This window comes from Rissa tridactyla, chromosome 10 (genome assembly GCF_028500815.1).
Source record: "Rissa tridactyla isolate bRisTri1 chromosome 10, bRisTri1.patW.cur.20221130, whole genome shotgun sequence".
Lineage (NCBI taxonomy): Eukaryota > Metazoa > Chordata > Aves > Charadriiformes > Laridae > Rissa > Rissa tridactyla.
The window spans coordinates 16,935,722-16,959,840 of NC_071475.1; the positions used below are offsets into that span (position 1 = coordinate 16,935,722).

The window sequence follows — 24,119 nt, forward strand, 5'->3', positions numbered from 1 at the left end:
TCCCCCCCCCGCAGGCTACCTCCCCCACTAAATCCTCCTGGGCCCTGGCGTAAGCGGCTAAAGCCCAGGCAGGCTTGGGGAAGGGGGGCACTGGGGGGGGCACCCCGCTGCCAGTTCCACCTGTGCCCCCAAGTGCCCGGCGCAGCAGCACCGATGGGGATGGGGAGGCAGGTGGCGGGCAGGGGGCTTGTACCCCCGTCTGTCCAGCCAGATGTCTGTCAGGCCTCCCTGCCCGCTCCCCCCCATCTGTTCATGGCAGCCACTCATTCAGTAAATCCCACCCCCCACCCCCCGCCTCCCCAGGGCCCTGGGCTGCTGCTGCCGCGGACAGGAGCCTGCCAGGGATGGCAGGTCCCTTTTAAGCCCCTGTGGATTACCCTGGGCTTGGGTGTGCGCCAGGAGGGGTGGGAGGAGGAAGAGGAGGATGAAGAGGAGGCCGGAAGGCTGGGGACACGGATGTCACCACCCTGCAGGACCTACCTGTTCCCGGACACAACCCCAGGGCTCCCCGGGCACCCTCCAAGGCTCCTGGGGGTCCTGCCAGAAGGGATGGGTGGGCTCCATCGGCCTTTGCAGCTGACACTCGCTCACCCACAGGGCAATGCTCTCCAAACGTCCCATGCCTTGGTGGCTGCACCTCCCCTGCTGTCACCCCCCAAAAAACATGTGGGATGGCAGCCACGGAGGATGTGGGGATCGTGGAAGGAAGCAAGAAGGATGGAAAGAAGCAGGAAGAAGGTGACAAGAAAGTTGTGGCAGAGCTTGGGGTTTTATTTGGTCCCAAGGGAGGCTGGGTAGGGATGCCAGGCAAGCAGCTGGGTTGGCACAAGTGGAGGGGTGGGTGGGCTGGCCACATCCCCCAGCACTGTGGCCCCCTCCACACCACCCGTCCTGCTCACTGCAGCTGCTGCAGGAAGGCCAGGAGCCCACGGTGCCACTCGTTGGGCTTGTCCAGGTAGCAGGCGTGTCCGGCGCCCTGCAGCACCAGCACCCGGTGCTCCGGGAGGTGCCGCAGGTTGTTCAGGCTGGTCTGCCCCAGCTCCACGTCCTGGTCCCCGTACACAATCAACGTGGGCGTCTGCAGAGGGGGAACGCACCCTGAGCCTTCCAATGGCACCCAGGCACCTGCTCCTCCTGGCCAGGGACACCCTGGGACCAGGACACGGAGGGAAGACACTTGGCCTTCTTCCCTGCCCACCACAAGGGGAAACTGAGGCTCAGACTCCTGGGTCTCGTAATGTCCCTTCTTTCCCTCCTGCTACCCTACGGTCACATTTCTTCACCACCATGTTCCCCTTTTCCAGCAGCAACGGGGTTTCTGCCCTGTTTGGTCTTTCCCCTGCCCAACCCTGGTGTGAGGGTCCCCTCCTCGCCATCCCCTCCCAGTTCCCCGACCTCCCTCAACCTCCCTCCAAGGCCGTACTTTGATCTGGGCATACTGCTCCGCGGTGAATTTCTCGGTGCAGATGGGTGCCACAGGCACATATGCTTTGAGCAGGTGGTTGTGCTGGAGGAGGAAGGGCAGGGAGTACATGCCGCTGAGCGATGGGCTGATCACCACAGCTGGACCCAGGCACAGAGCTTCCAAAACTGCTTTCAGGAAAGTCCCCGGCGCTGGCTGGCCCACAGGTGCTGGGGCCACAGCATCCTTTGAGCGGCCCAGCCCTGAGCCATGGGAGACAGAAGTTGCCCTGTCACACTCTCTGCTGCCTTGCAACAGGGAGAAGCTGGCACATGAGGATGCCAAGGTTGCCATCCCAGCTGTATTGGCTCCCCCTGGTCCCCACCTCACTCTGGGGCCATGCTCTCCAACCATGCCTTACCCGGCAGGTCGATAGCCACAGCTCGGTAGCCGTTTTCAGCCAGCGTGGCAAGTGTCTGCAGCTGAAGCCAGGTGTCGGAGGAGAAGCGAATGCCATGCAGCAGCAGCACCGTCAGCTTCGGCGCCTGCTGGGCTGGCTGGGCTTGGCGATAGAAGAGGGTTTGGCCTTCCACCGTGACGGTGCTCTCGGTGAACTGCGGGGCGGCCATGCCTCGGGGGTTGGGAGAGCTGTTTAGGGGAGGGTCGAGAGATGCAAACAGGCCCGGCGTGTGCGGCAGCCCTGTGTGGCCTAGCGGGAAGGGTGACGGGCCTTGTCTTAAGAGTTGAGGCCCAGTGGTGACAGAAGGCAGTCGGGCTGCAGCACTGATACCGGGATGGGGGGGTTTACACTGGCATCACCCTCTTTCTGGGGGACACCGGCGGGGGGTCGGCCCCAGGGTGGGCGCTCGGGGCCGCTCGCTCACGCCGGGCGGGCTCACGGGCCCTCCCCTGCCTCAGTTTCCCCGCTCGGCGCTGCCAGCGGCCCTTACCTGCTCCTCACCCCCCAGTGCCGGCCGCCGCTCGCCTCCCGTTCCCCGCGGGGCTGGGGTTGCCGCGCCCGGGGTCCAAAGGCCGGCGGGGCGGGGAGGGGAGAAGGGGCAGCGGCGGCAACGCCTCACCGAGCGCAGGGACCGGGGCGGCACTGGCCATGGCCGCCGCCCCGCCAAGCCGAGCTCTGCCGAGCCGAGCCGAGCGTAGCCGAACTCTGCCGAGCCGAGCCGAGCCGAGCGTCGCCGAGCTGTGCCGAGATGAGCCGAGTCATGCCGAACCCTAGCCGAGCTCCGCCGAGCCGTGCCGAACCGAGCGAGCTCTGCCGAACCCCTCCGAGCCTCAGCCAAGGCCCGCTGAGCGGGGGCTCCTCTCCCCGCACCGGCCGTTCCTTCCTGAGGCTTCGGCCCCGGCCCGGTGGGGCTCTGCCGGGGTCTCGGTGAGGCGGGCAGGCCCCCTCGGCTGACGGCCCTCGGGGTCTGCAGCGCTGCCTCCTCCCGCCAGGCGGAGCCCGGGGCTGCGGGCGCGGCGCCGTGAGGGCCAGGGCAGGGGCCGGGGCCGGGGGAGGCCCCGCACATCCCGGCTGGAGCCGAGGGGCGGCGGGGCCGGCGGCCGCAGCCAGCGGCAGCTCGGGAGGCCGGAGCCGAGCCGGGCTGGCAGCGGGGGGCGCAGGCCGGGCCGCAGCTGAGGGGCGCGCCGTGGTCTGGGGCCTACCTTGCCCCGCAGCAGTGGGGTCTTCCAGCCCCTCGCTGGCATTTTCCTTCCCCGGGGGGAGCGGAGATGCCGCCGGCCCGCAGCGGCCTGGGGCTCCTGCTCCTCGGGGCCCTCCTCACCCTCGTCCTCTACCTGCTGCTCCCGGCTGCCCAGCACAGGCAGCGCTCGGCGGGTGCCCGGCCTGAGGAGGGGAAGCAGGGCCGGTGGGTGGCCAACACCACCGTGCGAAGGGGGATGGCTTGGGGAGAGCCCCCTGTCTTCTACAGGGAGGTTTCCGCAGGGCCCCGGGCCGGTGACGCTGCCAGCCCCAGGAGGTGGGTCACCGTCAGCTCCTGTGGTGGGGGAAGGTGGGGGGTGACAGGCCCTGGGGGTCGGTCCCAGACGGCCCTCATGGCCGCTGGAAGCCCGCGTTTACGGCATCTTCCCTGACCCCTTCCCGCCTGTCTTCCCCACCGCAGACCTGATGTCCTGTTCCTGCACGGCCAGGCATTCACCTCCAAGACGTGGGAGGCTGTGGGCACGCTGGCACTGCTCGCCGGAGAAGGCTACCGTGCAGTCGCAATAGATCTGCCTGGTAGGACCATGGCGCTGCGCTTAAGTTGATCTCTCTGGGCAGCTCTGGTCCCTCACCCCGGCCACTGCTGGGCTCTGGACGTTTTTAAGGAGGGCTCTGGGCCTTTTCAGGGAGCTAGCGGTGGTCCCTGGGGCAGTACGCCTGGGATTCAGCTTTCCCCTGGGACGTTGACCACCGTGGCCACCCAGACCCTTTGGTTGAGGGTGGCTCGGTGTAGCTGGCATGTGGCTGTGGTTGTACAACCACCTGGGCTTGATCGGGTGCCTGTTTTTTGCCAAGCCAGCTGAGCCTTGTGGGGAGAGACCACTGTAGGCTGCACAATACCCCCTGCCCTGTGCCCACTCTGTGCCCTCTGCCCCATGCCAGGCTATGGGGATTCTCCCCCAGCGGAGATGGTGGCCACAGTGCAGGGACGGGTGGCCTTCCTGGACCGTGTCTTCCAGGAGCTGGGCATGCGGAAGCCCGTTCTCGTCAGCCCCTCCATGAGCGGCCGCTTTGCCCTGCCCTTCCTCCTGGCACGGGGGGACCAGCTGGCTGGCATCGTGCCTGTTGCACCTGTGGGCACCAAGGACTACGCTGCTGAGCAGTACCAGCAGGTCCAGGTGAGGTGGGTTGGGGTCCCTGGGTGCTGGCGACCCTCGTGGGCCAGCTGGCTGGAGGGTGGCATGAAGGGTGGCTCTGTTTTGGGATTAGTGAGGGGGCACCTGTGCCCCCCCCCAGCTCTTGGGGGGGCTGGCACCTGCCTTCCCTGAGCCCCCCGTGGTGATGGGTGGAGGTGGACACAGCCCAGGGGAGGCTTGGTGGCCATTTCCCCCTCTGACACCCACTCTGGTTTTCTCTGCCCTTACCCAAGACGCCCACCCTGATCCTGTACGGTGACCGTGACACGAGCCTGGGAACCCAGGCCCTGCAGAGCCTCCGGCACCTCCCCAGGCACCGCGTGGCCGTGGTGCCCGATGCTGGCCATGCCTGCTACCTGGACAATCCGGAGGACTTCCACCGGGCCCTGCTGGGCTTCCTGCACCAGCTGAAGTGAGCGCTGCCTCGTCCGCTGCCGAGGAGAGGACGGGGGGACCGGGGCGTCCCGAGGGGCTGGGAAGCACGGGTGGCTGGCAGGCACGGGGGGCTGGCATGAGGGGCACCATTCTCTTTTGGGGTGTCCCCAGGGTGGCAGGGGTAGGACGCCGAGGGTGTCCCTTGTCTGTCACGAGGCCAAATAAACTGATGCTGCTCTGGTTTCTGCCTGTGTCCCCAAGCGCTTCGGGGCTCCAGCCCCATCTCTCTGCCTCCAGCGTGGGGCAGGAGGGTCCCCTGCCTGCCCCCTGCCCACCTTCCCCCCGCCTTCAGCCCACCCTGCGTCCCCAGCTCCTCCCCTGCCCGTCCGCTGCCGGTTGCGGGGCGGAGCGGAGCGGGCGGAGCGGGGCCGGGCCGGGCAGGCGCCGGCGGCCGGGAGCAGCGCGGAGGTAGGGCCGGGGCGGGCGGGCGGGGGGCTGTCCCGGTGCCTTCGTCCTCCCCCCTAAGCCCGCGACCCCCGCCACGGTACCCTGCACTCCCCTGCACCCCCAGCCAGGGTGCCCTGCACCCCTAACCACGTTATGCTTGCACCCCCCCTGCACCCCCAGCCAGGGTACCCTGCACCACTAACCACGGTACCCTGCACCCCCCTGCATCCCTAACCACGTTATGCTTGCACCCCCCTGTCTCCCCTGCACCCCCAGCCGCGGTAACCTGCACCCCCCTGCACCCCTAACCACGTTATGCTTGCACCCCCCCGCCCCCCCTGCACACCCAGCTATGGTACCCTGCACCCCCATGCACCCGCAGCCACAGTACCCTGCACCCCTCTGCCCTCCTGCACCTGCTGCCCCTGCACCCCAAAACCGCCACTGGTGCACCCCAACCCATGCAGTCCCCTGCACCCCCCCTGCACCCCTAACCACAGTATCCTGCCCCCCCTTCAGCCCCCGGCACCCTTAACCACAATACGCCTGCACCTCTGCCCACGGTACCCTGCACTCCCCACAACCCCAACTGTGGTGCCCCTGCACCCCAACTGCAGTACCCCTGCACCCCACTCACAGTACCCCTATACCCCGCCTGTACCCCTTTGCACCCCTAGCTGCCGCACCCCTGCACCCTCCTGCACCCCTAACCACTCCCCCCCGACCTCTCTCATAGTCCCTCTGCACCCCCTACTCCCGTACCCCCCTGCAGCATTCCCCTTCACCCCTCCTGCTGCACCCCCATGTGCCCCTAAGCCCCCCACATCGCCCTGCTCCCCCCGGCCTGCCCCCCTTTCCTTACCTGCACCCCCTGACACCAACCTTCCCTGCCCGCACTCCCCCACATCCCCCTGGACCCCCAACCACTGGCTAACCTTGTCCACCACGTGCCCCTGCCCCATACACCCTTCTTCCCCCCATAACCCCTTTCCGCACCTTGTTGCCCCCCTTTCCTCCCTACTAGCCCCCTACATCCCAGCTAGCCCTATACCCCACAGCTCACCCCTTGCCCCATGCCTGGGCATCACAGCTTGCCCTGGCACTACATTTGGGGCAGGAACACGTGCTTTGGGGGCACGATGAAAGGATGGTGTGGGGAGCACACCGCATCCTGCCCCCATACCCGAGTGAGGGGGACTTCTCCCATGGTGGCAGCGTCCCAGGACTCGCACCGGGAAGACCTTTGCCCCATTCTTCTTCGGTTTCTGTGACGACCGAGCTTGCTGGCGGACTTTGGAGGGGCCGGTGGGTGATTAACCATCTCCCCACTCTTCCCCCAGAGCTTTGCAGCCCTGGTCCCCAGCCTGACATGGCACCCGGGAAGCCTGGGAAGAGCACGGGGGCCTCAGAGGACCCCTCGGTTACGCTTTTCCGGGAGTACCTGAAGATCGACACAGTCCACCCCAAACCTGACTATGGTGAGGATGGGGGGGACGGGGTGGGGAGCTGTGCGGGGATCCGGCAACGCGGCTTTGCAGCTCTGGTCTTTGGACCTGGGTGCCCAAGTCCTCGGCCGGGGCTGTTTTGATCGTGGTGTTAAGGAGCGGACACATTTGTGCCTTATCCTTATCTCTGCTGGCACCTTTGGTTGGGGCAGGGACACCTTGAGTGTACCCAGAGCTGCTGTTTGCTTTCTCCAGCCCTGTGCCCCAGGGGCCCGCCTTTTCACACTGCCCTGGCTCTGGGACGGATGCTGGTGGTAACCTTCTGTAGATCTTCCATTAACATTTCTGTCCTCCCACTAAAGTACATTGAGATTTTTTTATTGTTGAGGAGCTCCCAAAATTCCTATGGCAGACTGTCCCCTCTGAACTCACCCCCTTCAATTTTTATTTTTTCACGTTCTCCTTGCCCCAGAGGGACGGTGGCAAGCTGCTCCTGTCCCTGCTCCTGGCCACCTCTTGTTCACAGGACCTCCATCACCTGCCCTCTCTGGTCACCTCTTTCCTTGGCCTGGGAACCCCAGAGAGCCTTAGTGTCCCCAGGGGGTTGCGGCAAGAGGGGAGGGAGATCCCGACATAACTCCGGGCATCCCCGCTTCTCCCCAGATGCGGCCGTCCGGTTTCTGGAGCGTGTCGGCATTGACCTGGGTTTGGCTTCCCAGAAAGTGGAGGTGAGCAAGGCGAGGAGCAGCCCCCGGTCTGTCCGTCCGTCCGTCCATCCATCCATCCATCCATCCATCCTTCCATCCATCCTTCCATCCATTCATCCATCCATCCATCCAACCATGCCCAGGTCCTTAGTGACTGGGCCGTTCCCCTTCCCGCTGCCCCAGAGCTGGGCAGGAGTGAATCCCCTCTGCCTGTAATCCTCTGCTGACCTCAGCCCTTCCTTAAGCCTGTGTTCGGGCTGCTCCCCACTGACCTTTGCAGCCGCCTGTGCTATGATTAGCCAGGGACCTGGCAGAGTCACGTTGGCTGGGGACGTCCCTCCTGCCAGGCACTGGCTGTGCCAGGGGACTCCCGGGCACCGGGGGAAGACGCTGGGTTCGTCTCCCCTCCTCCGTCTGAATTGCAGCCAGGAGCTCGCACCCGCGCCCAGGCTCTGTCTGGCTCTGGGAGGGTGCAGACATGCCCTTTCCCAGCGGAGAAAGGGGTGACCTGCCAGGTGGCATCAAGAAACTTCTCCCAGGCTTATGCTTTTTGTCTCCAGCCCGCCAGTTGCGGCCTCTCTGTCCCCAGCGGGGACCCTGGTGACGTCCTGCCCTTGCCCCACAGGTGTGCCAAGGCTGCGTGGTGCTGGTCCTGACCTGGCAGGGCACGAACCCCCGCCTGCGATCCATCCTCCTCAACTCCCACACCGATGTCGTGCCCGTCTTTGAGGTGCTGGGACGGGGCGAGGGGTGGGACAGGCACGGTGGGGAGGACTGGGGGTGGCAGGCGAATGGGAGCCGGTGCCCGCCGTGCCCCTCTGCCGTCACAGCCGCTGTTCCTCGCAGGAGCACTGGACCTACCCACCCTTCGAGGCTGTTAAGGACTCGCAAGGCAACATCTACGCCCGCGGTGCCCAGGACATGAAGTGTGTCTCCATCCAGTGAGTGGAGGGCTCGGTGCCCGCTGGGCAGGCATGGCATGGGGACGCCTCTGAGTGATGCCACCATTCCCAGGGTGCCGCTGCTTCACCCACCCTGTGGTGGCTCAGAGCACACCCCTCTCCTCCATGATGCCCAGGCACCACCTTCTCCCTGCAGGTACCTCGAGGCCATCCGGAGGCTGAAGGCGGAGGGAAAGTCTTTTCCCCGCACCATCCACCTCACCTTTGTGCCTGGTGAGTCTCCAGGGTGTCCCCTCTCCAGGGGACAGGAGAGACTGGCGGCTGGGCGGTGCTCTGGACTTCACCATGGCATGACAGCCGGGCTCCCCTCCGCCAGCCTTTCCGGATTTTGAGCTCCCCTAGCTTGGAGCTGGAGGGGTTTCCATGTCTGAGGGCATCAGGTGCGCTGGTGGCACCCAGGGTAGCATGGAAAGAGGACCAGGGGGTGGTAGGCTGGGGGACGCCCCGGTTCCTTCCTCCATGCCATGCTTTTCCCGGCAGACGAGGAGATGGGTGGACACAAGGGCATGGAGATGTTCGTGCAGCGCCCCGAGTTCCGAGCGCTCAACGTGGGCTTCGCCCTGGATGAGGGTGAGTGGTGGCAGGGCTGGCATGGGGATGTGTCTCCTCTTGGCACGCACCCCTCTCTGCCTGTTGGCATCACCCCCCAGGCACTGGCACCCAGCACGGCTTCCAGAGACCCCCCTGGGGGCTCCTTCCCCCGTGCAGTGACCCATGCAGTGCCAGCCTGGAGGGGAAATGCTGCCAGGGCAGAGAGGGGGCACATCATGGCATCCCCATGCCCCGCTGACATCCTCTGTGCCCACCGCAGGCCTGGCCAGCCCATCCGACACCTTCAGCGTCTTCTACGGCGAGAAGAGCCCATGGTGTGAGTAACTGCGTGCCCACCGCCCCGTCCCTGGCTGTGCCGGGCGCTGCGGCATTGGTGCCACCCCGGCCTTTCTGCTCAACGCCTCCCTCTCCCTCCTCTGCCGCAGGGGTAAAGGTGAAGTGCGTGGGCAGCCCCGGGCACGGGTCCCGCTTCATCAGCAACACGGCGGCTGAGAAGTTGGTAAGAGAAGGGGTACAGCCCTGCGCACCCTCCCTGCACCCCTGGGGCCGCCAGGTGCCCCCTCTGCAGGGCTGGTCCTCACCCCCCTGCCCTTCCCTCCCCAGCACAAAGTCATCAACTCCTTCCTGACCTTCAGGGAGAGCGAGAAGCAGAGGTAGGAGATGCGCAGCGGGATGGCGGTGGCTTCAGTTTGGCCCGTGGAGGGGGTCCTCGGGATCCCAAGCCAGGCTCTGATCCGGCGCCGCTGCCCTGTGACTCAGTTTCCCCATGTGGGGGTGGCGGCAGGGTGGGGGAGCGCTTCCCCTCCTGCCTGGGTGGCAGAGGGTGACTCTTCCTTGCGTCCTCCGAGGCTCAAGTCCGACTCAAGCCTGACCCTAGGGGACGTCACCTCGCTCAACCTGACCATGCTGGAGGGGGGCGTCTCCTTCAACGTGGTGCCCTCCGAGATGGCGGCTGGCTTCGACATCCGCATCCCACCCACCATGGACCTGAAGGTGGGCACCGCGCCGGCCCCACCCAGGAGGGGAGCGGGTTTGGGGGGTGCCCAGCTCACACCCCTCCGCTGGTCTCTGCTGCAGGCCTTCGAGGAGCAGGTGGCCGCGTGGTGCCGGGGTGCTGGGGACGGTGTCACCTATGAGTTTATCCAGGTGAGGGGTCTCGGCCACCCAGGTGCATCGTGCCCGTCCCTGCCCTGCCACGTGCCCACCCCCCTGCCCCTCACCTGCCTTCTTCCTCCGTCAGAAATGCATGGACCAACATGTCACCTCCACCGAGGAGTCGGACCCGTGGTGGAAAGCCTTCAGCGGGGTCTGCAGGGACATGTGAGTAGTGTCCCCAGAAAGGGCAGGAGCCCAGCGGGGACATCCTCTGGTGGGAGTCGGGGGCGTCCTTCTGTGGTCACGGCAGGGGTTGGGAGGAGATGTTCCATGCCATTCCATGGCATCTCCCGGTGCCCCCCCAAAAGGTACAGGACTGAGTGTCCTGCAGGGCTCAGGGACCTTGCTGGCATGGTCTCTTTGCCCGTGGGGGTGACAGGGGGACCCGGCTGCCCCCTGCCCGCGCTGACGCAGGGTCTTACTTGTCAGGAAGCTGCAGATCAAGCTCGAGATCTTCCCTGCTGCCACCGACAGCCGCTACATCCGAGCGGTGAGTGCGATGCCAGCCCGCCTGTGGCTCCCCTGGGACCTGCAGCCCCAAGCAGGAGCCATGCCCGGGTGGAAGGGGCATGCGGTGACCGTCCCAGCCCTGGCCTCACCCCTTTCCCCCCCATCCCCAGGCAGGACACCCCGCTATCGGCTTCTCGCCCATGAACCGCACCCCGGTGCTGCTCCACGACCACAACGAGTTCCTCAATGAGCAAGTCTTCCTGCGGGGCATCGACATCTACGCCCGCCTCCTGCCCGCCCTGGCGTCCGTGCCCCCGCTGCCCGCCGAGGCCTGAGCACGGGGACGAGGGGCAGGACGGGGGGTGGGGGTGGGGGTGGTTGCTGAGCAGCGGGACGCAGGGCTTTAAAAAGGGGGCAGGGGGTGGGCACAGCAAATGCCTGCCGGTGTGCCAGGGACCCAGCTGGCATCATGCCACCTTGGCTGCGCTCAGGGCTGGCTCGACGGTGACGCCCGTGCCAAGTGTCCCGGCTTTGCCCTCGAAATCTGGGTCCTAGCCACCCTCCTCCGGGGGTTGTGTCCCCCCTTGCCTGGGTGCCTCCTGCCTTTCCCGGTGTTGTCAATGGCCCCCGAGCCGTCCCCGTGCCACCTCCGGCTGTGCTGGCTGCAGGGTAAGGGGCTGGCCAGTGCCCCGCTCTGCCTACCCCTGCCTGTCCTGCCTGCTTGCGGGGGGAGCTGGGAGCAGTGTCCCCCATCCTCCCCGTGCAAGTCAATAAATCTCCTTAGTAAGCACGGCCAGGAGTGGGGGGGCCTGTCTCTGTGGCGCTGCCCGTGGGGTGTCGGAGAGCCCAGGCACCCTGGATTTCCTCGGCACGGGGGGGGGTGTCTGCTGGGTTCCTCGGGCTCGGGGAGGGTGCTGATGGCAGGATCCTGCCCGGGCAGGCTGTGGGGCTGCTCCTCGGGAGCCTCCTCTCCAGATCAGCCTCGGGGTGCCGGGGAGAGCAGGAGCAGCCAGCGGTGCTGGGATTCATCCTGCTCCCTCCCTCCCATCAGCTCCTGCCGTGGCGCCGCTCCCCCAAACCCTCGGGTCGGGGCAGGCAGTGTGCGGGTCGGGGCAGGCAGCCCCCGCTTATCTCCCGAGCTGCCCGACGGCTGCATCTCCTCCTTGCTCCTACCCGACTCTGCGCAGCTCCCCCAGCGCCCGGGGCAGCTGGATCTGTCCCAGAGCCGCGCTGTGCCACCCGCCCCGATGGTCTTCCCTGGGGAAACGGGGGCCACAGGCCAGACGAGGGCTCGCTGAGCCGAACTGGGGGTGTGGGGGGTTTGTCCTGGTCAAGGGGGTCGTGGAGCTGCTCCATTACAAAAGGTTGGGGGTGAGCTGGACACCCTGTCCTCCTGCCCTCCTTTTCAGCTGAAGCTGCTGGAACCCTCGGGGGGGGCGGGGGGGGAAGGCTGCCGGAGGGCTGGGGCTAACGAGGCTGCCCCCCATGCCGGGCTGGGAGAAGGTGAGCAGCTTCTTGGCTTCTTCCCCTCCATCCAGCGCTGGGGGCAATCCAAGGCTTTTGGGAGCGGGGGTGGTGGGGGGACGACACACACCTGCCTGTGCACCGAGGCTCCCCGGTGAAGCCTGTGTGGATTCTGCGATGTCTCGTATGGCCACGTTCCCCTGACCCTGCAGCGCTGGGGGAGGATGGCGTGGGAGTGCCGGGGGTGCCATGGGGTCCTGCTCGGGCACCTTCGCAGGCAGGCGGCGGGGCCATCCCCTCTGCCCTGTCCCCTGACCTGTGGGTGCACCAAGGCTGGGTGCAGCCTCCTGTGCCCCCCTCAGCCCCCTTTCCCCCCCGGCCTGGCATCTCCGGCTTGCCTGTCCGCTGAGATGGGACCCGGGGGCTTGCTGGTGCTTGGAGGTCACCCCACGCTGAGTGTCATTCTCGGGGGACAGGCCTGTGTGCTCGCTCCCCACTCTCCGGGAGAGCAAGGCTGGGGGACCCCAGCTCCTCCCCCCTTGCTCCCCATCCCCAGGGATGAGCCAGAGGGGCCGGGCTGTGGCAGGGCTGGGGTTGATTCTTTGGGGGCGATGGGGTGCAGCAAAGCCTAACCCGTTGGTGGAAGGTGACAATTTGGGGGTGTGCGGAGCTCTCGGCCCCCCCCTCGGGGGATGGAGCCGTCCCGCCTCGCACGACACCCCCCGGGGGATGGCGGGGGGGGGGGATGGCGGGGCCGGGCCGGGGCGGGTCGGGGCGGTCCGGGGGCGGTCGGATGGGGGCTCCATAAAGGCTGGGTGCCACCGGCAGCCCCGGGAGCGGCGGCGGGATGCGGGTGTCGGTGTGGGTGTGCTGCCTGGGGGCTGCGCTGCTGGCGGCGGGGCACAGCGTGCCGCGGCTCCGCCTGCCCTACCGCGGTGAGACGGGCCGGGGGCACCTGCTGCGGGGGGGTGGCGGTGGGGGAGGCGTGGGGTGTGTGTGGGGTGCCTGCCCACATCGGGGTGTCCTCCGTTCCCCCCGCCATGGGGGCGGGGTGGGGGCCTGGGGAGCCTCAGCTGCGCCCAAAGTGCGGGTTTATGGGTTTTTTTGTGGTTTTTTTTTTTTTTTGCCGGGGCGGGGGGGCCCACCTTGCGCTGGAGGGTCGGTCTGGGATTTCGGTGGGTGGCTGCTCGGCACTCTCCCGTTCCCCACGCGGGACGTGGTGGCGGGGGGTCCGAGGAGGAGGAAGGTGGGGAGCCGGGTGATAGGGGGAGCGGGGGAGGATGTGTCTCCGGGCTCCCATGGGGGATCGCCTCCCACGTGGAGTGTGGGGAAACTGAGGCACGACCATGTTCTGGCACCGGCATGTGCGTCGGGTGGGTGCTGCGGTGCGTGGGTGCTCCCCTGGGCGTCCCCGGGCGTGCTCAGCATCCCGCCCGCTGCCGGGGGTGGGAGCCAGGCAGACCCCCCCCAGCTGCCCGGCAGGTCCCCTGGGTGCTGAGCCCCACCACGCTGGGGTGGCGGGTGGTGGGGTGCCAGGGGGGCCCTTGGGGCTGGGAGTGCTTGGTTTTAATTAAAACTCTCCCTCTGATCCCGCTCTGGCTCGCTGCATCCCCCACTCCGCCAGCTTAATCCACGGGCTGCTTCCAGCCAAACTTGACAGAGGAGTCCAGAGCGTCCCAGTCTCCCACTTCTTGCCTAAAAGCACTGAACCTGCTCTAAAAAAACCTCTTAAAATTAAACAAATTGCATAATGCATATCTTCCCCCTTCCCAAAGAGGGGAAATGCCTGGAGCAGCCCAGCTCTTGGAAAGCCCCGGGATCTGCCGGGGCACTTCCCTGTGCCGGGGGAAAGCTGTTGTATCCCCTTGTGCTGCCTGGGTTGGGGGTCCCCCGGCCCTGGAGCACGGGCTGTCTGCGTCCCTGGCTCCGTCCTGGGGCAGAGCAGGTGGCCTCAGGGGCTGACTCCGTGTTGAAAGGGGGAAACTGAGGCACGCAGTGGCCCCGTGTACCCTGGGAGGCAACAGGCACCCGGGATGGCTCTGCCCCGTGGTGGGATCGGTGTCCTCTGGTTGGGCTCGGCAGCAGGGCTGGGAGGTTTGGTGTCCCAGCAGAGCCTGGCTGTGGGGCTCAGGTCTGGCTCAGCATCTGTTCTGCTCCAGCCCGAGGTCCGCCATCCGCCCATGCCGTTCCCCAGGTGTGAGGGGCTCCCTGGGGCTGGGCAGGCTCCTTGGCCTCCCGCGGAGCAATCTTTTGAAGTTTTTTTTGTTTTTCCCCCTTCTTAGGCTGATTATTCTGTTCCTCTTCCAAATTGGAAGCAGAAACTGAAAATTCCCATGAAACAAATTCTGCCACCGCCTTCTCCCTGGGGGGAAGAAAAAGAAAATGAAAATTTCAATTAAAACCATTAGAAGCCTCTGAAATGAAAACTGGGGTGAACTGAAGCTGCTTGCGCTTGGCTCGACGGCTCGGGCTGTGCGTGGCTGGTGGCTCTGGCTGCGGGGTGACGTTTGGCGGGGGGGGAGCCATAGGGGAAGGCGTCATGCTGTGGGTGCAGGGGTGGCTGCGTCCCCAGCTCTCCCTCTTAATTCAAGCCGCTCTTCTCCTTCCGCTTTGACTTGCAGCAGCCGCTCCTGTACGAGGGGAAAGAGCGTTTTGCTGCTGCGTGCACCAGGAGGATTGCAGCACAGCCCCGAGCCCTCTGCTGCCTCTCCCAGGGGACCCTTGTCCCGCTGCAGCGGTGCTTGGGGGGGGTCCTTCCATGGGACCTCCACCCTGGGGGGTAAAGGCCTGCTGGGAATGGATGGAGCATGGCAGGGTGCTGCTCCCTGGGGAGATGAAGCCAGGGAAGGGGAAGGACCCCCAGGGCTGTGTAACCCGAGGCACAGGAGGAATTTGTCGGGGCTGGGGGAGAGGGGGAAGCCTTGCCTGAAACAATAAAAGGAGCCCGATGACTTTGCCAATGTTATTCTGAGCTGGGAAAATATTATTGCAGCGCAAGAATAGAAGGAGACGACAGCGTTTTCCTGGGCTGGGCCCGGTGATATAGGAGGACACAAGATGCTGGGGGGCGGAACGAGGAGGAGGGTACCCCCCGGGGAGATGGGGCTGGAGGGTCCCCCAGTGCCAGCTCTGCTTGTAGGCACAGGGGTCTTCCCGCTGAGCATGGAGCTGCTGGGGCTGTATCCCTCCATGCCACCAGCATCACCAGTTAGGGCACTGGGACTGCCCTTGAGCAACTTGGCAGGGGTGGGAGCTGTGTGTGATGGGGTGGAAGTGGCCATCCTCCCCCCAGGGATGGACACTGTCTCCCTTGCAGGTCCCAGAAGAGGGGCCACCAGGATGGGGGCATTGTGCCACTGGCCACCTCCTCGCTGGAGGTGACAAATGTCCCCGCAGCAAGAGTAGGGCTTGGTACCCCAGTGTCCTGGGCTGCTGGCAGCTGGGCTTGTCCCAGTGCCACTTCCTCTCTGATGGGGACATGCGTGGGGGATGCTCGGGCTGGGGGTTTCCCTGGGGTCAGCAGTGACGGCTGGCAGCCTTCCTCGGCAGAGGGTGTCTGGGGACGTGACTGTGCTTATCAAAGGCGCTTTGTCTTCCTCCTCCTCCACCCAGTGGTTGCAGTGGCCTGTCCCGGGGTCAGTACAGTGGCTGGGACAGCATTTCAGAGCCTGGTGAAGCTGAGACGCTCCCTCTTGCCCTCTCCCTCTGTGGCAGCTGGGTGGGCGCCACCGTGCCGGGGTTTTCAGCTCGCTGACCCTGAAAGTCATTTCCCACCAGGAGCCAGTTGCGCCACTGCCCCCGTGGCGGTGTCACCATGAGGGTCCCTTCAGTGTCCCACAGAATTCGGGCTTGGACTTGCTTTGGGAGCCTTAACCATCAGATCCTGTCGCTTTGGGATGCGATGTCCATCCCAGGGATGCAGTGTCCCTGTGCCGGTGCCTTTCCCCAGGCTCCATCCCTGTGCCGTGGCGGGGAGGAAACCTCCCCGACAGTGAGGTCTGGTGGCAGCGTCAGCAGTGGCCTTTGTGTGCCGGTTTCCCCATGGCACTGGCTGGGTGCCTGCTATTGTGTCCCTGGCTGGCACCCGGGGTGGGCAGGACCCGCTTTGTGCCCACCCCATGTCTGCTCTTGCCACCCCCCAGGTCTCCGCACGAGCCCAGCCAGGGGCCGACGGCAGGAACAGGCTTTGCCGGGCTCTCGCCCACCCCGACTCGCTGCGTCACGGCCATGGCAGGAGCCCGGGGTGGTTCAGCCAGAGCTTGCTGGGGGCAAACTTGCTCGGGATCCTGCTGGCCCTTTGCTGCAGCATCCTCTGAGGGCTGAGCCCTGGGGGGTCTCCCAGGGGTGTGAGAGGGCACTTAGCTGTGGGACATAATCCATCCCTTTTCCCTCCTGTCCTTGCGTTGGGTGACAGCTCAGGGCCACGGGGCTGTGCTGTCCCGGCAGGGTGGGCTGTGGGCTGACATCCGGGGGACACATGGGGGGACATGGTGGGGGCTGCTGGGGAGTGGGACATCTCCCAGGCTCGAGGCAAGCACTTGTGCCCATGGCCGGGAGGGGACATTTGGGGTGAGCGGTGCTGATGACACCCCGCAGGTCTTTGGGGCTGGGATGGCTCCTCCTGACGCTTCCCTCCCTCCCTGGCAGAGCTTTTGGGCACCAACCGCTCTGTCGTCTTCTTTGGCCACCGAGGCTTCCTGGGCTTCAGCTCCCTGTACCTGGATGAGTACCGTGACCGGCTCTTCATCGGGGGCAAGGATGTTCTCTACTCCCTGCTCCTGGACAGGGCCAGCACGGACGCCAAGGAGGTGAGCCGGGTCCTGCGAGCACCTTGAGGTCTCCATCCCCACCCTGCCCACCCCCGGCACCTCTCGCCCCTCTGAGCAGATGGTGCCCAGCCAAGCCAGGTGAAGCCACCCTGAAGCAGGACCTGCCCTGGGGATGTCCCCATCCCAAGCGCCCTGAAATGCATCTGAAAACTTGTGTTGCCTGGCAAGGGAGGGCTGGCCATGGTGGCAGCGGGGCAATTAGCCAGCAATTAGTCGCCGTTGGCAGCCGGTGGCACAGCCCACGCATGAGCCCTGGGTGCTGAGTGGGATCTCAGACCCTGCTTTCCTAAAAAGCTGCCATCAGGAGAGCGGGTGCTCCCCATCCCTATCCAGGCATCCCCTTCACAAGCCAAATATACAGCTGAGTGCCTGCAGAGACAAGGAGCTAAACGCATCCATCATTGCAACGAGCTGTTCCAGGGCTCAGCTGGCAAAGCCCCCAGACCTCTCCTAGCTGCTCGGTGGGAGAGGTGACGGGTCAGAGCGACGATGCTGAGCACTGGTTCCCCTCCTCCTTCACCCTCTCCTCTTCAACTCCCTGTTGTTTAAACATGGCTCTGGGCCGTTTCTAGCCGAGGAAAGTGGAGAAGGAAATGAAGTGCCCCTCGGCGCGTTGGGTCACCGCAACAGGGTCAAGGGCTTGTGTACTCAAGCTGCCCTTGGTCTGAGAGCCGCCAAAGGCTGGGGGGGCTTGGGCTCCATCGCTCCCTGCTGTCCCCCAGCACCCTTTCCCCAGGCCACCCAAAAGTCCCCCCCTGCCAAGGCCAGCTTTGGCCATCCTCAGCGGGAGTCCCCAAATCCAGCCCAGCGGCGGGCTGTGACTGCCGAGGTGCATCTCCCCAGGAGGAAGCCCTGGGTGGGCTCTGGGGAGCTGTAGGTCCCTCTCTGGGTCGCTCTCTCCACCACCATGCCACCGGCAGCCTGGGGACATGTATTTGCAAGGCTGGGTCCCTGCTGTCCCCCCTCCCTGCTCCAACAGGTCCTTTGTGTTTCAGATCTACTGGCCGCCCCTCCCTGGACAGACGGAGGAGTGTTTTCGGAAGGGGAAGGACGCAGGGGTGAGTCTCTCCCCGTGCATGCTCTGCCCTGAGCTGCGAGGGGTCCCCTTGTGCCCTGGTGCCGGCTGGCTCCCTCCGTGCCGGGGCTGTGCTGTGTCATCCTGCCGGGGATGGCCCCATGGGGGTCGCAGCACAGTTAGTGCTGGGGCAGAGCAAGGGGCTGTCCTGGTGCACAAGGGAAACTGAGGCAGGGAGTTGGTGACCAAGCCTGCCTGCGTGAGATGCTTGCACTGGGCTCTGGAAACCTCATCTACGGGGCTCTGCTCAGCCCCACGGCCGCAGAGCAGTGACCAGTGTGTCCCCAAAGGCGGCTGCACCGAGCGGGCAGCGATAGCCGGGCTTGGAGACCCGAGCTGGGAGGAACCGAGAGCCCGGTGCTGTGCCCCGGAGACCAGCGACGCGGTCTGGCCCCCTGTCCCTGGCAGTGGGAAATCTGCAGCTTGCTCAGGTTTGGTGACCTCGCTCCCCAAACCTTACACCTCCTTGCGTCCCCCCTGCCCCGATACGAAACAGGACTATGGCGGGGAGAAAGTCCCCGAGGCTCCCCCGGCCAGACGGATTGCTCCCGGGAGTCCCCGTCCCGCTCTGCCTGTTTATTTTACAAGCTCTCACCGACAGATCCAAGCCAGGGCAGGCTCGACTTTTTATTTTTCTTGAACGTATATATTTTTTTTTTTCAACTTGCTATTTTAGAGGCTCTTTGCAAAGGGAAAATAAACAGTGGGGAGGCTGGGAACCCCCGGGGCAGCTCGGTGGCGGTGTTCCCAGCAGACAAGGGGCCTCGCGTCCCGCTGCAGGGGGGATGATGGGGGGCAGGCTGGGCTGGTGCTGGACGGGGGGAGCTGCTGAGCTAAGGGTAGTGGTGCCCAAGCGGGAGAAGGGTGGGAGTGCTTTTCCAGTGGGACCTGCCAGGAGAGACCGTGCAAGGCGGCAGGTCTCTGGTCCTGGGGGTGTCATCGCTACTGGGTCCCCGGTAGAAGGGGACAATCCCAGACAGCAGCGATCGGGGCTGTCCTGGAGGCTGCTGAGAATGCCCATGGGCATCCGTCTCCGTCTCCCACGTTTCCTCCCTTTGTTTCATTCCCGGCACAAGCAGGAACACGACAGGGAAGGACATCCCTGCATCTGGTCGTGTCCTGGGTGCCAGGAAGAGGAGGGTCCCCAGGGGCTGGGGGCTGGGTGCAGGAGCTGCTGCCGGGCACTTGCTGGGTGGGTGACCCTGCTCCCCCGGCCGGGATGGGCTGCGTGATGGGGTGAGCACACGGCTTCCCCCGGGGATGCTCTCAGCGGCAGGAGGACCGGTAAAAAGCCCCATCCTTTTGCAATGGGCTGGGATCCACCTGGATCAAGTCCATGCCAGCCCTGCCAGTGGGTGCAAGCTGCCATCTTGCACCCTTGGCACCGGGGCGAAGGCAGAGAGCCTGGGTGCAGCCTGGAGAGCCAGGGCTGGGGGTCACCCATCGTTGTAGGGCCCCAGGCAGAGGCAGGGAGCTGGGTGTGGGTGAAGGATGGAGCCTCCCACGACCCCTTCCCTCCCCTGCTGTCCCCCCAGACCGACTGTGCCAACTACGTCCGCGTGCTGCACCCCTACAACCGGACACACTTGCTGGTATGCGGGACGGGCGCCTTCCACCCTGTCTGCGCCTTCGTCTACGTGGGGCACCGCGGCGAGGTAGGGCAGCACCGCGGTGGGGAGCCCGTCCTGAGCATCCCCGGTGGGACACCCCTGGGAGGCAGATCCCCATCTTCCACCCCCTTCCTGGGGGACTTTGGGATGGCGTGGGAATGCTGGATGTGTTTGCCCCAGGCCGAATACTGGTGGGGAGGCAGGAACCAGCTCCCTGTTGCCCCTTTGCCCTTGCGCTGCTCCATCCTCGGTTCCCCCCAACCTTTCTGGCCTGACATCGCCTTTCCAGACGTGTCCCCTGAGGCTGGTGTCCTGCCAGGGGCTGCAACGTGGGTGGCATTCCCTCCTCTCCCTGCCTGCTGCTCATAAATCAGGTTGGCCAGGGTGGAAAGGCAGGGCCCCCCGTTCCCCCCTCGCAGCCCGGTGCCGTGGGGGCTGCGGGAGCTCGCCCGTGCCACCATGCCTCTGGCCAGGCTGATGGGCAAGTGGCGGGGTTGGCGGGTCCCTCCGGTTGCTCCACATCCTCATAGCATCAGATTGCTTTAAAAAGCTTCCAGACGGTCCCTTTGGGAGCGATGGGGCTGTGGATGTTTGCAGCAAGGTGCCTGCGAGCTGGGCAGGGACCAGCGCCAGCCCCTGCATGCCCGGGGGCACGGCTGGGGGTCACCTGCCCGCTCCCCCTCGCCCAGCACACCTTCAGCCTGGACCCCGCCAGCGTGGAGACCGGCCGGGGCAGGTGCCCGCACGAGCCCAGCCGCGCTTTTGCCAGCACTGTCATCGGTGGGTCATTTTCCTCGGGGACCTGAGAGCCTTTGGGGTGCCGGGACCGGGGACGGTCCCCGTGCCAGCCGGGGCTGGCTCTCAGCCCCGCGGTGGGATGTTTTCACCAGGGGGGGAGCTGTACGCTGGCCTCACTGCAGATTTCTTGGGCCGTGATCCTGGCATCTTCCGCAGCACGGGGACCCGCTCTGCCCTGCGCACTGAGGTGGACCAACGCCTACTCAACGGTAACAGCTCCCCTCTGCCCCTCCATCCCCCCGGCTGGGCTAATGCCGGGGACTGTGAGCCTTGTGGTGGCCAGGGCACCTGCTGGCCACAGTGTGGCATCCCCCATGCCAGGTACAAGCAGGGAAAGCCACCAGGCAGCAGGGTCTGGGGGTCCTCCTGGCTGGCACCCAGCCCCATGGGGTGCAGGGATCTGGAGGTGGTGGTTGTGCCCTCTCCCCCCACCTGACATGGCCGGCTCTTGCTTGTAGACCCCAAATTCGTGGCAGCCCACTTGATCCCAGACAACGATGACCGGGACAACGACAAAGCCTACTTCTTCTTCACGGAGAAGGTGGTGGAGGCAGACAGCAAGGAGCACACCATTGTCAGCCGGGTGGCACGGGTCTGTGTGGTAAGATGCTGGTGCGGACTGCAGAGGACAGGGATGTGCCAAGTCACAGTGGTGGCTGTGATGCTCCCTGTCCCTGCAGAATGATGCTGGTGGACAGAGGGTGCTGGTCAACAAGTGGAGTACCTTCAACAAAGCCCGGCTAGTGTGCTCTGTTCCTGGCCCCGGTGGCATCGACACCCACTTCGATGAGCTGGGTAAGGGAGCTGGGAACCTCACCACAGTCAGTCCCTTGCTTGGTGGCTTCGGGAAGCTCCTGAGCTTCCAGGAGAAACCCCACAGCTTGGGTGTCTCATCCCCAGAGGATGTCTTTTTGCTGAGGACGAAGGATGGGAAGAGCCCAGAGATCTACGCCCTCTTCAGCACCATCAGGTGGGTGGTCCAGCCCCATCTGGGGACATCCAGCTGCAGCCACCCATGACCTGCCCCATCACCATCACCACGTGGCTGCTGGCTGTTCCCCAAACTCTGCCAGCTCTGCCCTGGTCCGTACGGAGATGTTGGCGCTCCCATGCCCCCCACCGATGCTACCAGCACTGAGCATGGCTCTGCTCACCCCATTCACTGTCCCCTTTCAGCCATGTCTTCCAGGGCTCTGCCGTCTGCGTGTACCACATGGCCGACATCCGGGAGGTCTTCAACGGGCCCTTCGCCCACCGGGAGAGCCCCCACCACCAGTGGGGCCCCTATGAGGGCAGGGTGCCCTACCCACGGCCAGGCGTGGTGAGCGACTCCCCGGACCTCTGGGTCCCCTTCCCTCCTCTGATTGCTCTTCCAGGGGGGTGATGGGGCTGATCCTCCATCTTCTCACCTGCGGGGATGAGCTCCCTATGGGATCCACCCTGGGATGGCTGGGGACCAAGGACTGGCAAAGGGGTGGAGAAGATGGATCCCAAATTGGAATGCAGGGAGGGACCCAAACCAGCTCTGCAGGGCAATGGAGGGGGAAGGAGCGATGGGTGCTGGGGTGGCTGGGCTGGGATGAGCTGGTCCCCTCTCATCCCTGCAGTGTCCCAGCAAGACCACCAACCAGCCCCGGCGGCAGTACGGCACCACCAAGGACTTCCCCGACGAGGTGCTGCACTTCGCCCGCGCTCACCCCCTCATGTACAAGCCTGTGTACCCCAGGCACCGCCGACCACTCCTAGTGAAGACCGACCTGCCCCACCGCCTGCGCCAGCTTGTGGTGGACCGGGTGGAAGCCGAGGACGGGCACCACGATGTCCTCTTCCTTGGGACAGGTGAGAGGCAGGAGCGGCATGCAGGAAGGAGCTCCGGCGCTGGGGCTGCCGGTGGGCATGCCACTGGGTGTGTGATGACAGTGTGCTCACACCTCCATCCTCCTCCTCCTCCTCCCTGCAGACGCTGGCTCGGTGCTGAAGGTGGTGGTCCTGCAGAAGACAAGCTTGGCCATGACCGAGGAAGTTGTCCTGGAGGAACTGCAGGTTTTTAAGGTGCCATTTGCTGCCCTGCATACAAGGGAGGGGGGCTCAGGTGGACACACGTGGGGATGGAGGCTCAGGGCTGTCACTGCACTGTTGGGCACTGCGAGGTCTCAGGGCTGTGAGGGCAGAGGCCAACTGGTGGCTGTGTTCACCCTCGCCAAAAACATTCCCGGTGCCCCCGCAAAGCTCTGGCAGCTCTGAATGAGCCGGGCTCTCCGTGGCGAGGTTTTCGCCAGCCTCACACCTGCTCACCTCCCCTGCAGGCGCCTGTGCCCATCACCCAGATGGAGATCTCCGTCAAGCGTGTGAGTATGGACACGGCTTGGCCACGGGGCTGGGGACAGGGCAAGTGACCAGGAGGGACTGAGTTGATGTCACCAGCCTCTCATGGTGCTTGCCTTGTGGGGATCCCAGCTGGGGACTCCAGGCGCCGTGCCTGTGGGGGCTGCCAGCATCACCATCTTGGTGCCGTTCCCCCCAGCAAACGCTCTACGTGGGCTCCAGCCTGGGGGTGGCCCAGGTACGGCTGCACCGGTGCGAGACCTACGGCACGGCCTGTGCCGAATGCTGCCTGGCCAGGGATCCTTACTGCGCCTGGGACGGCACCGCCTGCACCCACTACCAGCCCTCTGGCAAGCGCCGCTACCGCCGCCAGGATGCCCACCATGGCAATCCTGTGCACCAGTGTCTGGACCAGAACCTAACCGGTGAGAGACTGGGGAGAGCCCACGGGGCTGGGGTCTTGTCCAGGTGCCCCGAGATGTCCCAGCATCCATGGCCCTTGGCACACAGAGGGGCTTGCAGCCATCCCAGGTGGGCAGGGGCACCCTCGTCTCCCCATCCCGTAGACCAAGGGGTGCCCCAAGAGAAGGTGGGTGCTGTTGGGGATGGGGAGAAGGGGAAAAGGGGACTGAAGCCATACGGTGACCCGTGGGAGGCTGACACCCAGGTGTGTGGAAGCCTGGCTCTGCCCTCCCCGTGAGCCCATGTCTGTCTTTGCCCCAGTGGATGATTTTGAGAGCGTTGAGGAGAAGGTGCTTTATGGGGTGGAGGACAACAGCACCTTCCTGGAGTGCACCCCCCGGTCCCCGCAGGCCAGCGTGCAGTGGTTTGTCCAGAGGCCCCCCGATGAACAGCGGGATGAGGTGAGGCTCCCCCTGCGCCTGCCTTGCTCCCCTTGCGAGGGCACGGGAGGGACGTGGGGCCAAACCTGGACCCACCCCCCGCCAACATTTTGGTGGCGGACAGGTAAAGACGGACGAGCGTATCCTGCAAACGGAGCAAGGGCTGCTCTTCCGCAAGCTGCACCGCCATGACACTGGCATCTACTACTGCAAGACGCTGGAGCATGGCTTCACCCAGACGGTGGCCAAGACAGCCTTGGAGGTGATCACCAGTGAGCAGCTGGCACACAGCTTCCCCCAGGAGCGGGGGCATGAGCTCCTGCGCCCGCCTTGCCCTGAGCCCCGGCTGGCACCACAGGCTTCCAAAACCTGGTTCAAGGACATCATGCACCTCATCAGCTCCCAAAACCTGCGGCGGGTGGAGGAGTACTGCACCCGCCTCTGGTGCGGCACCAGCCGCCCCCACCACCGCAAGAGCAAGCTGGCCCAGACCAAGCACGCCCTGGCCAGCATGGATGTGGGCAAGAAGGGACGGGTGGCCAAATCCCACAGCGAGAGGAGCCGCGTGCCCCGGCAAGCGGCAGCCAGTTAAGAGAGGGCAGGGTAATGGACATGGGGTGGCCATGGGTGAGGACCAGCTCCCCATGCTGCTGGTGGCCCCAGGGGACCCCTGCCCTAGTGGGTGGCTTGCAGCAGTGCCAGCCCAGCCCCTCCATTTCCCCATTTGTGGTGGACGGGATGCCAGGGCCAGCTCCTGGGCAGGTCCCTGTCACCCTCGGTGGCTGCAGGGTCACCTCTGAAATGGTTGGCGTGGTGGGACGCATC

General features: G+C 65.4%; 4 protein-coding genes across 6 annotated transcripts; 3 read left to right on the top strand and 1 right to left on the bottom strand.

The window, feature by feature from the left end:
* Nucleotides 1–750: 750 nt before the first annotated feature.
* Nucleotides 751–2,657, bottom strand: LOC128915764 (putative protein-lysine deacylase ABHD14B). Of its 3 annotated transcripts, none has more exons than XM_054216526.1 (4): nt 2,482–2,657; nt 1,824–2,050; nt 1,424–1,665; nt 751–1,078 (listed from the first exon to the last, which is right to left on the bottom strand). In XM_054216526.1, exons 1-4 carry the CDS (start codon nt 2,622–2,624, stop codon nt 896–898), a joined length of 795 nt encoding a protein of 264 aa, XP_054072501.1. In that variant the 5' UTR covers nt 2,625–2,657; the 3' UTR covers nt 751–895. The 3 variants fall into 3 exon arrangements, with proteins under 3 accessions (XP_054072501.1, XP_054072503.1, XP_054072502.1); XM_054216528.1 differs by having other exon boundaries at nt 2,353–2,602; XM_054216527.1 differs by having other exon boundaries at nt 1,020–1,149.
* Nucleotides 2,658–2,932: 275 nt separating this feature from the next.
* On the top strand, nt 2,933–4,863 carry LOC128915765 (protein ABHD14A-like). The gene is made up of 4 exons (XM_054216530.1): nt 2,933–3,378; nt 3,523–3,638; nt 4,005–4,240; nt 4,492–4,863. The coding sequence occupies exons 1-4, from the start codon at nt 3,131–3,133 to the stop codon at nt 4,672–4,674; spliced, it is 783 nt and encodes a 260-aa protein (XP_054072505.1). The 5' UTR covers nt 2,933–3,130; the 3' UTR covers nt 4,675–4,863.
* A 162-nt stretch (nt 4,864–5,025) lies between these two features.
* ACY1 (aminoacylase 1) lies at nt 5,026–11,145 on the top strand. Its single transcript, XM_054216525.1, has 15 exons — nt 5,026–5,101; nt 6,421–6,558; nt 7,189–7,253; nt 7,858–7,962; nt 8,079–8,173; nt 8,331–8,407; nt 8,675–8,764; nt 9,006–9,062; nt 9,172–9,245; nt 9,350–9,399; nt 9,595–9,739; nt 9,824–9,892; nt 9,987–10,066; nt 10,331–10,391; nt 10,522–11,145. The coding sequence occupies exons 2-15, from the start codon at nt 6,450–6,452 to the stop codon at nt 10,684–10,686; spliced, it is 1,242 nt and encodes a 413-aa protein (XP_054072500.1). The 5' UTR covers nt 5,026–5,101; nt 6,421–6,449; the 3' UTR covers nt 10,687–11,145.
* A 1,508-nt stretch (nt 11,146–12,653) lies between these two features.
* Nucleotides 12,654–24,030, top strand: SEMA3G (semaphorin 3G). Its single transcript, XM_054216061.1, has 16 exons — nt 12,654–12,750; nt 16,463–16,623; nt 17,640–17,702; nt 19,255–19,374; nt 20,019–20,109; nt 20,220–20,336; nt 20,586–20,728; nt 20,808–20,922; nt 21,028–21,097; nt 21,304–21,448; nt 21,735–21,966; nt 22,088–22,179; nt 22,434–22,475; nt 22,652–22,877; nt 23,176–23,315; nt 23,419–24,030. Exons 1-16 carry the CDS (start codon nt 12,663–12,665, stop codon nt 23,884–23,886), a joined length of 2,313 nt encoding a protein of 770 aa, XP_054072036.1. The 5' UTR covers nt 12,654–12,662; the 3' UTR covers nt 23,887–24,030.
* Nucleotides 24,031–24,119: the final 89 nt, after the last annotated feature.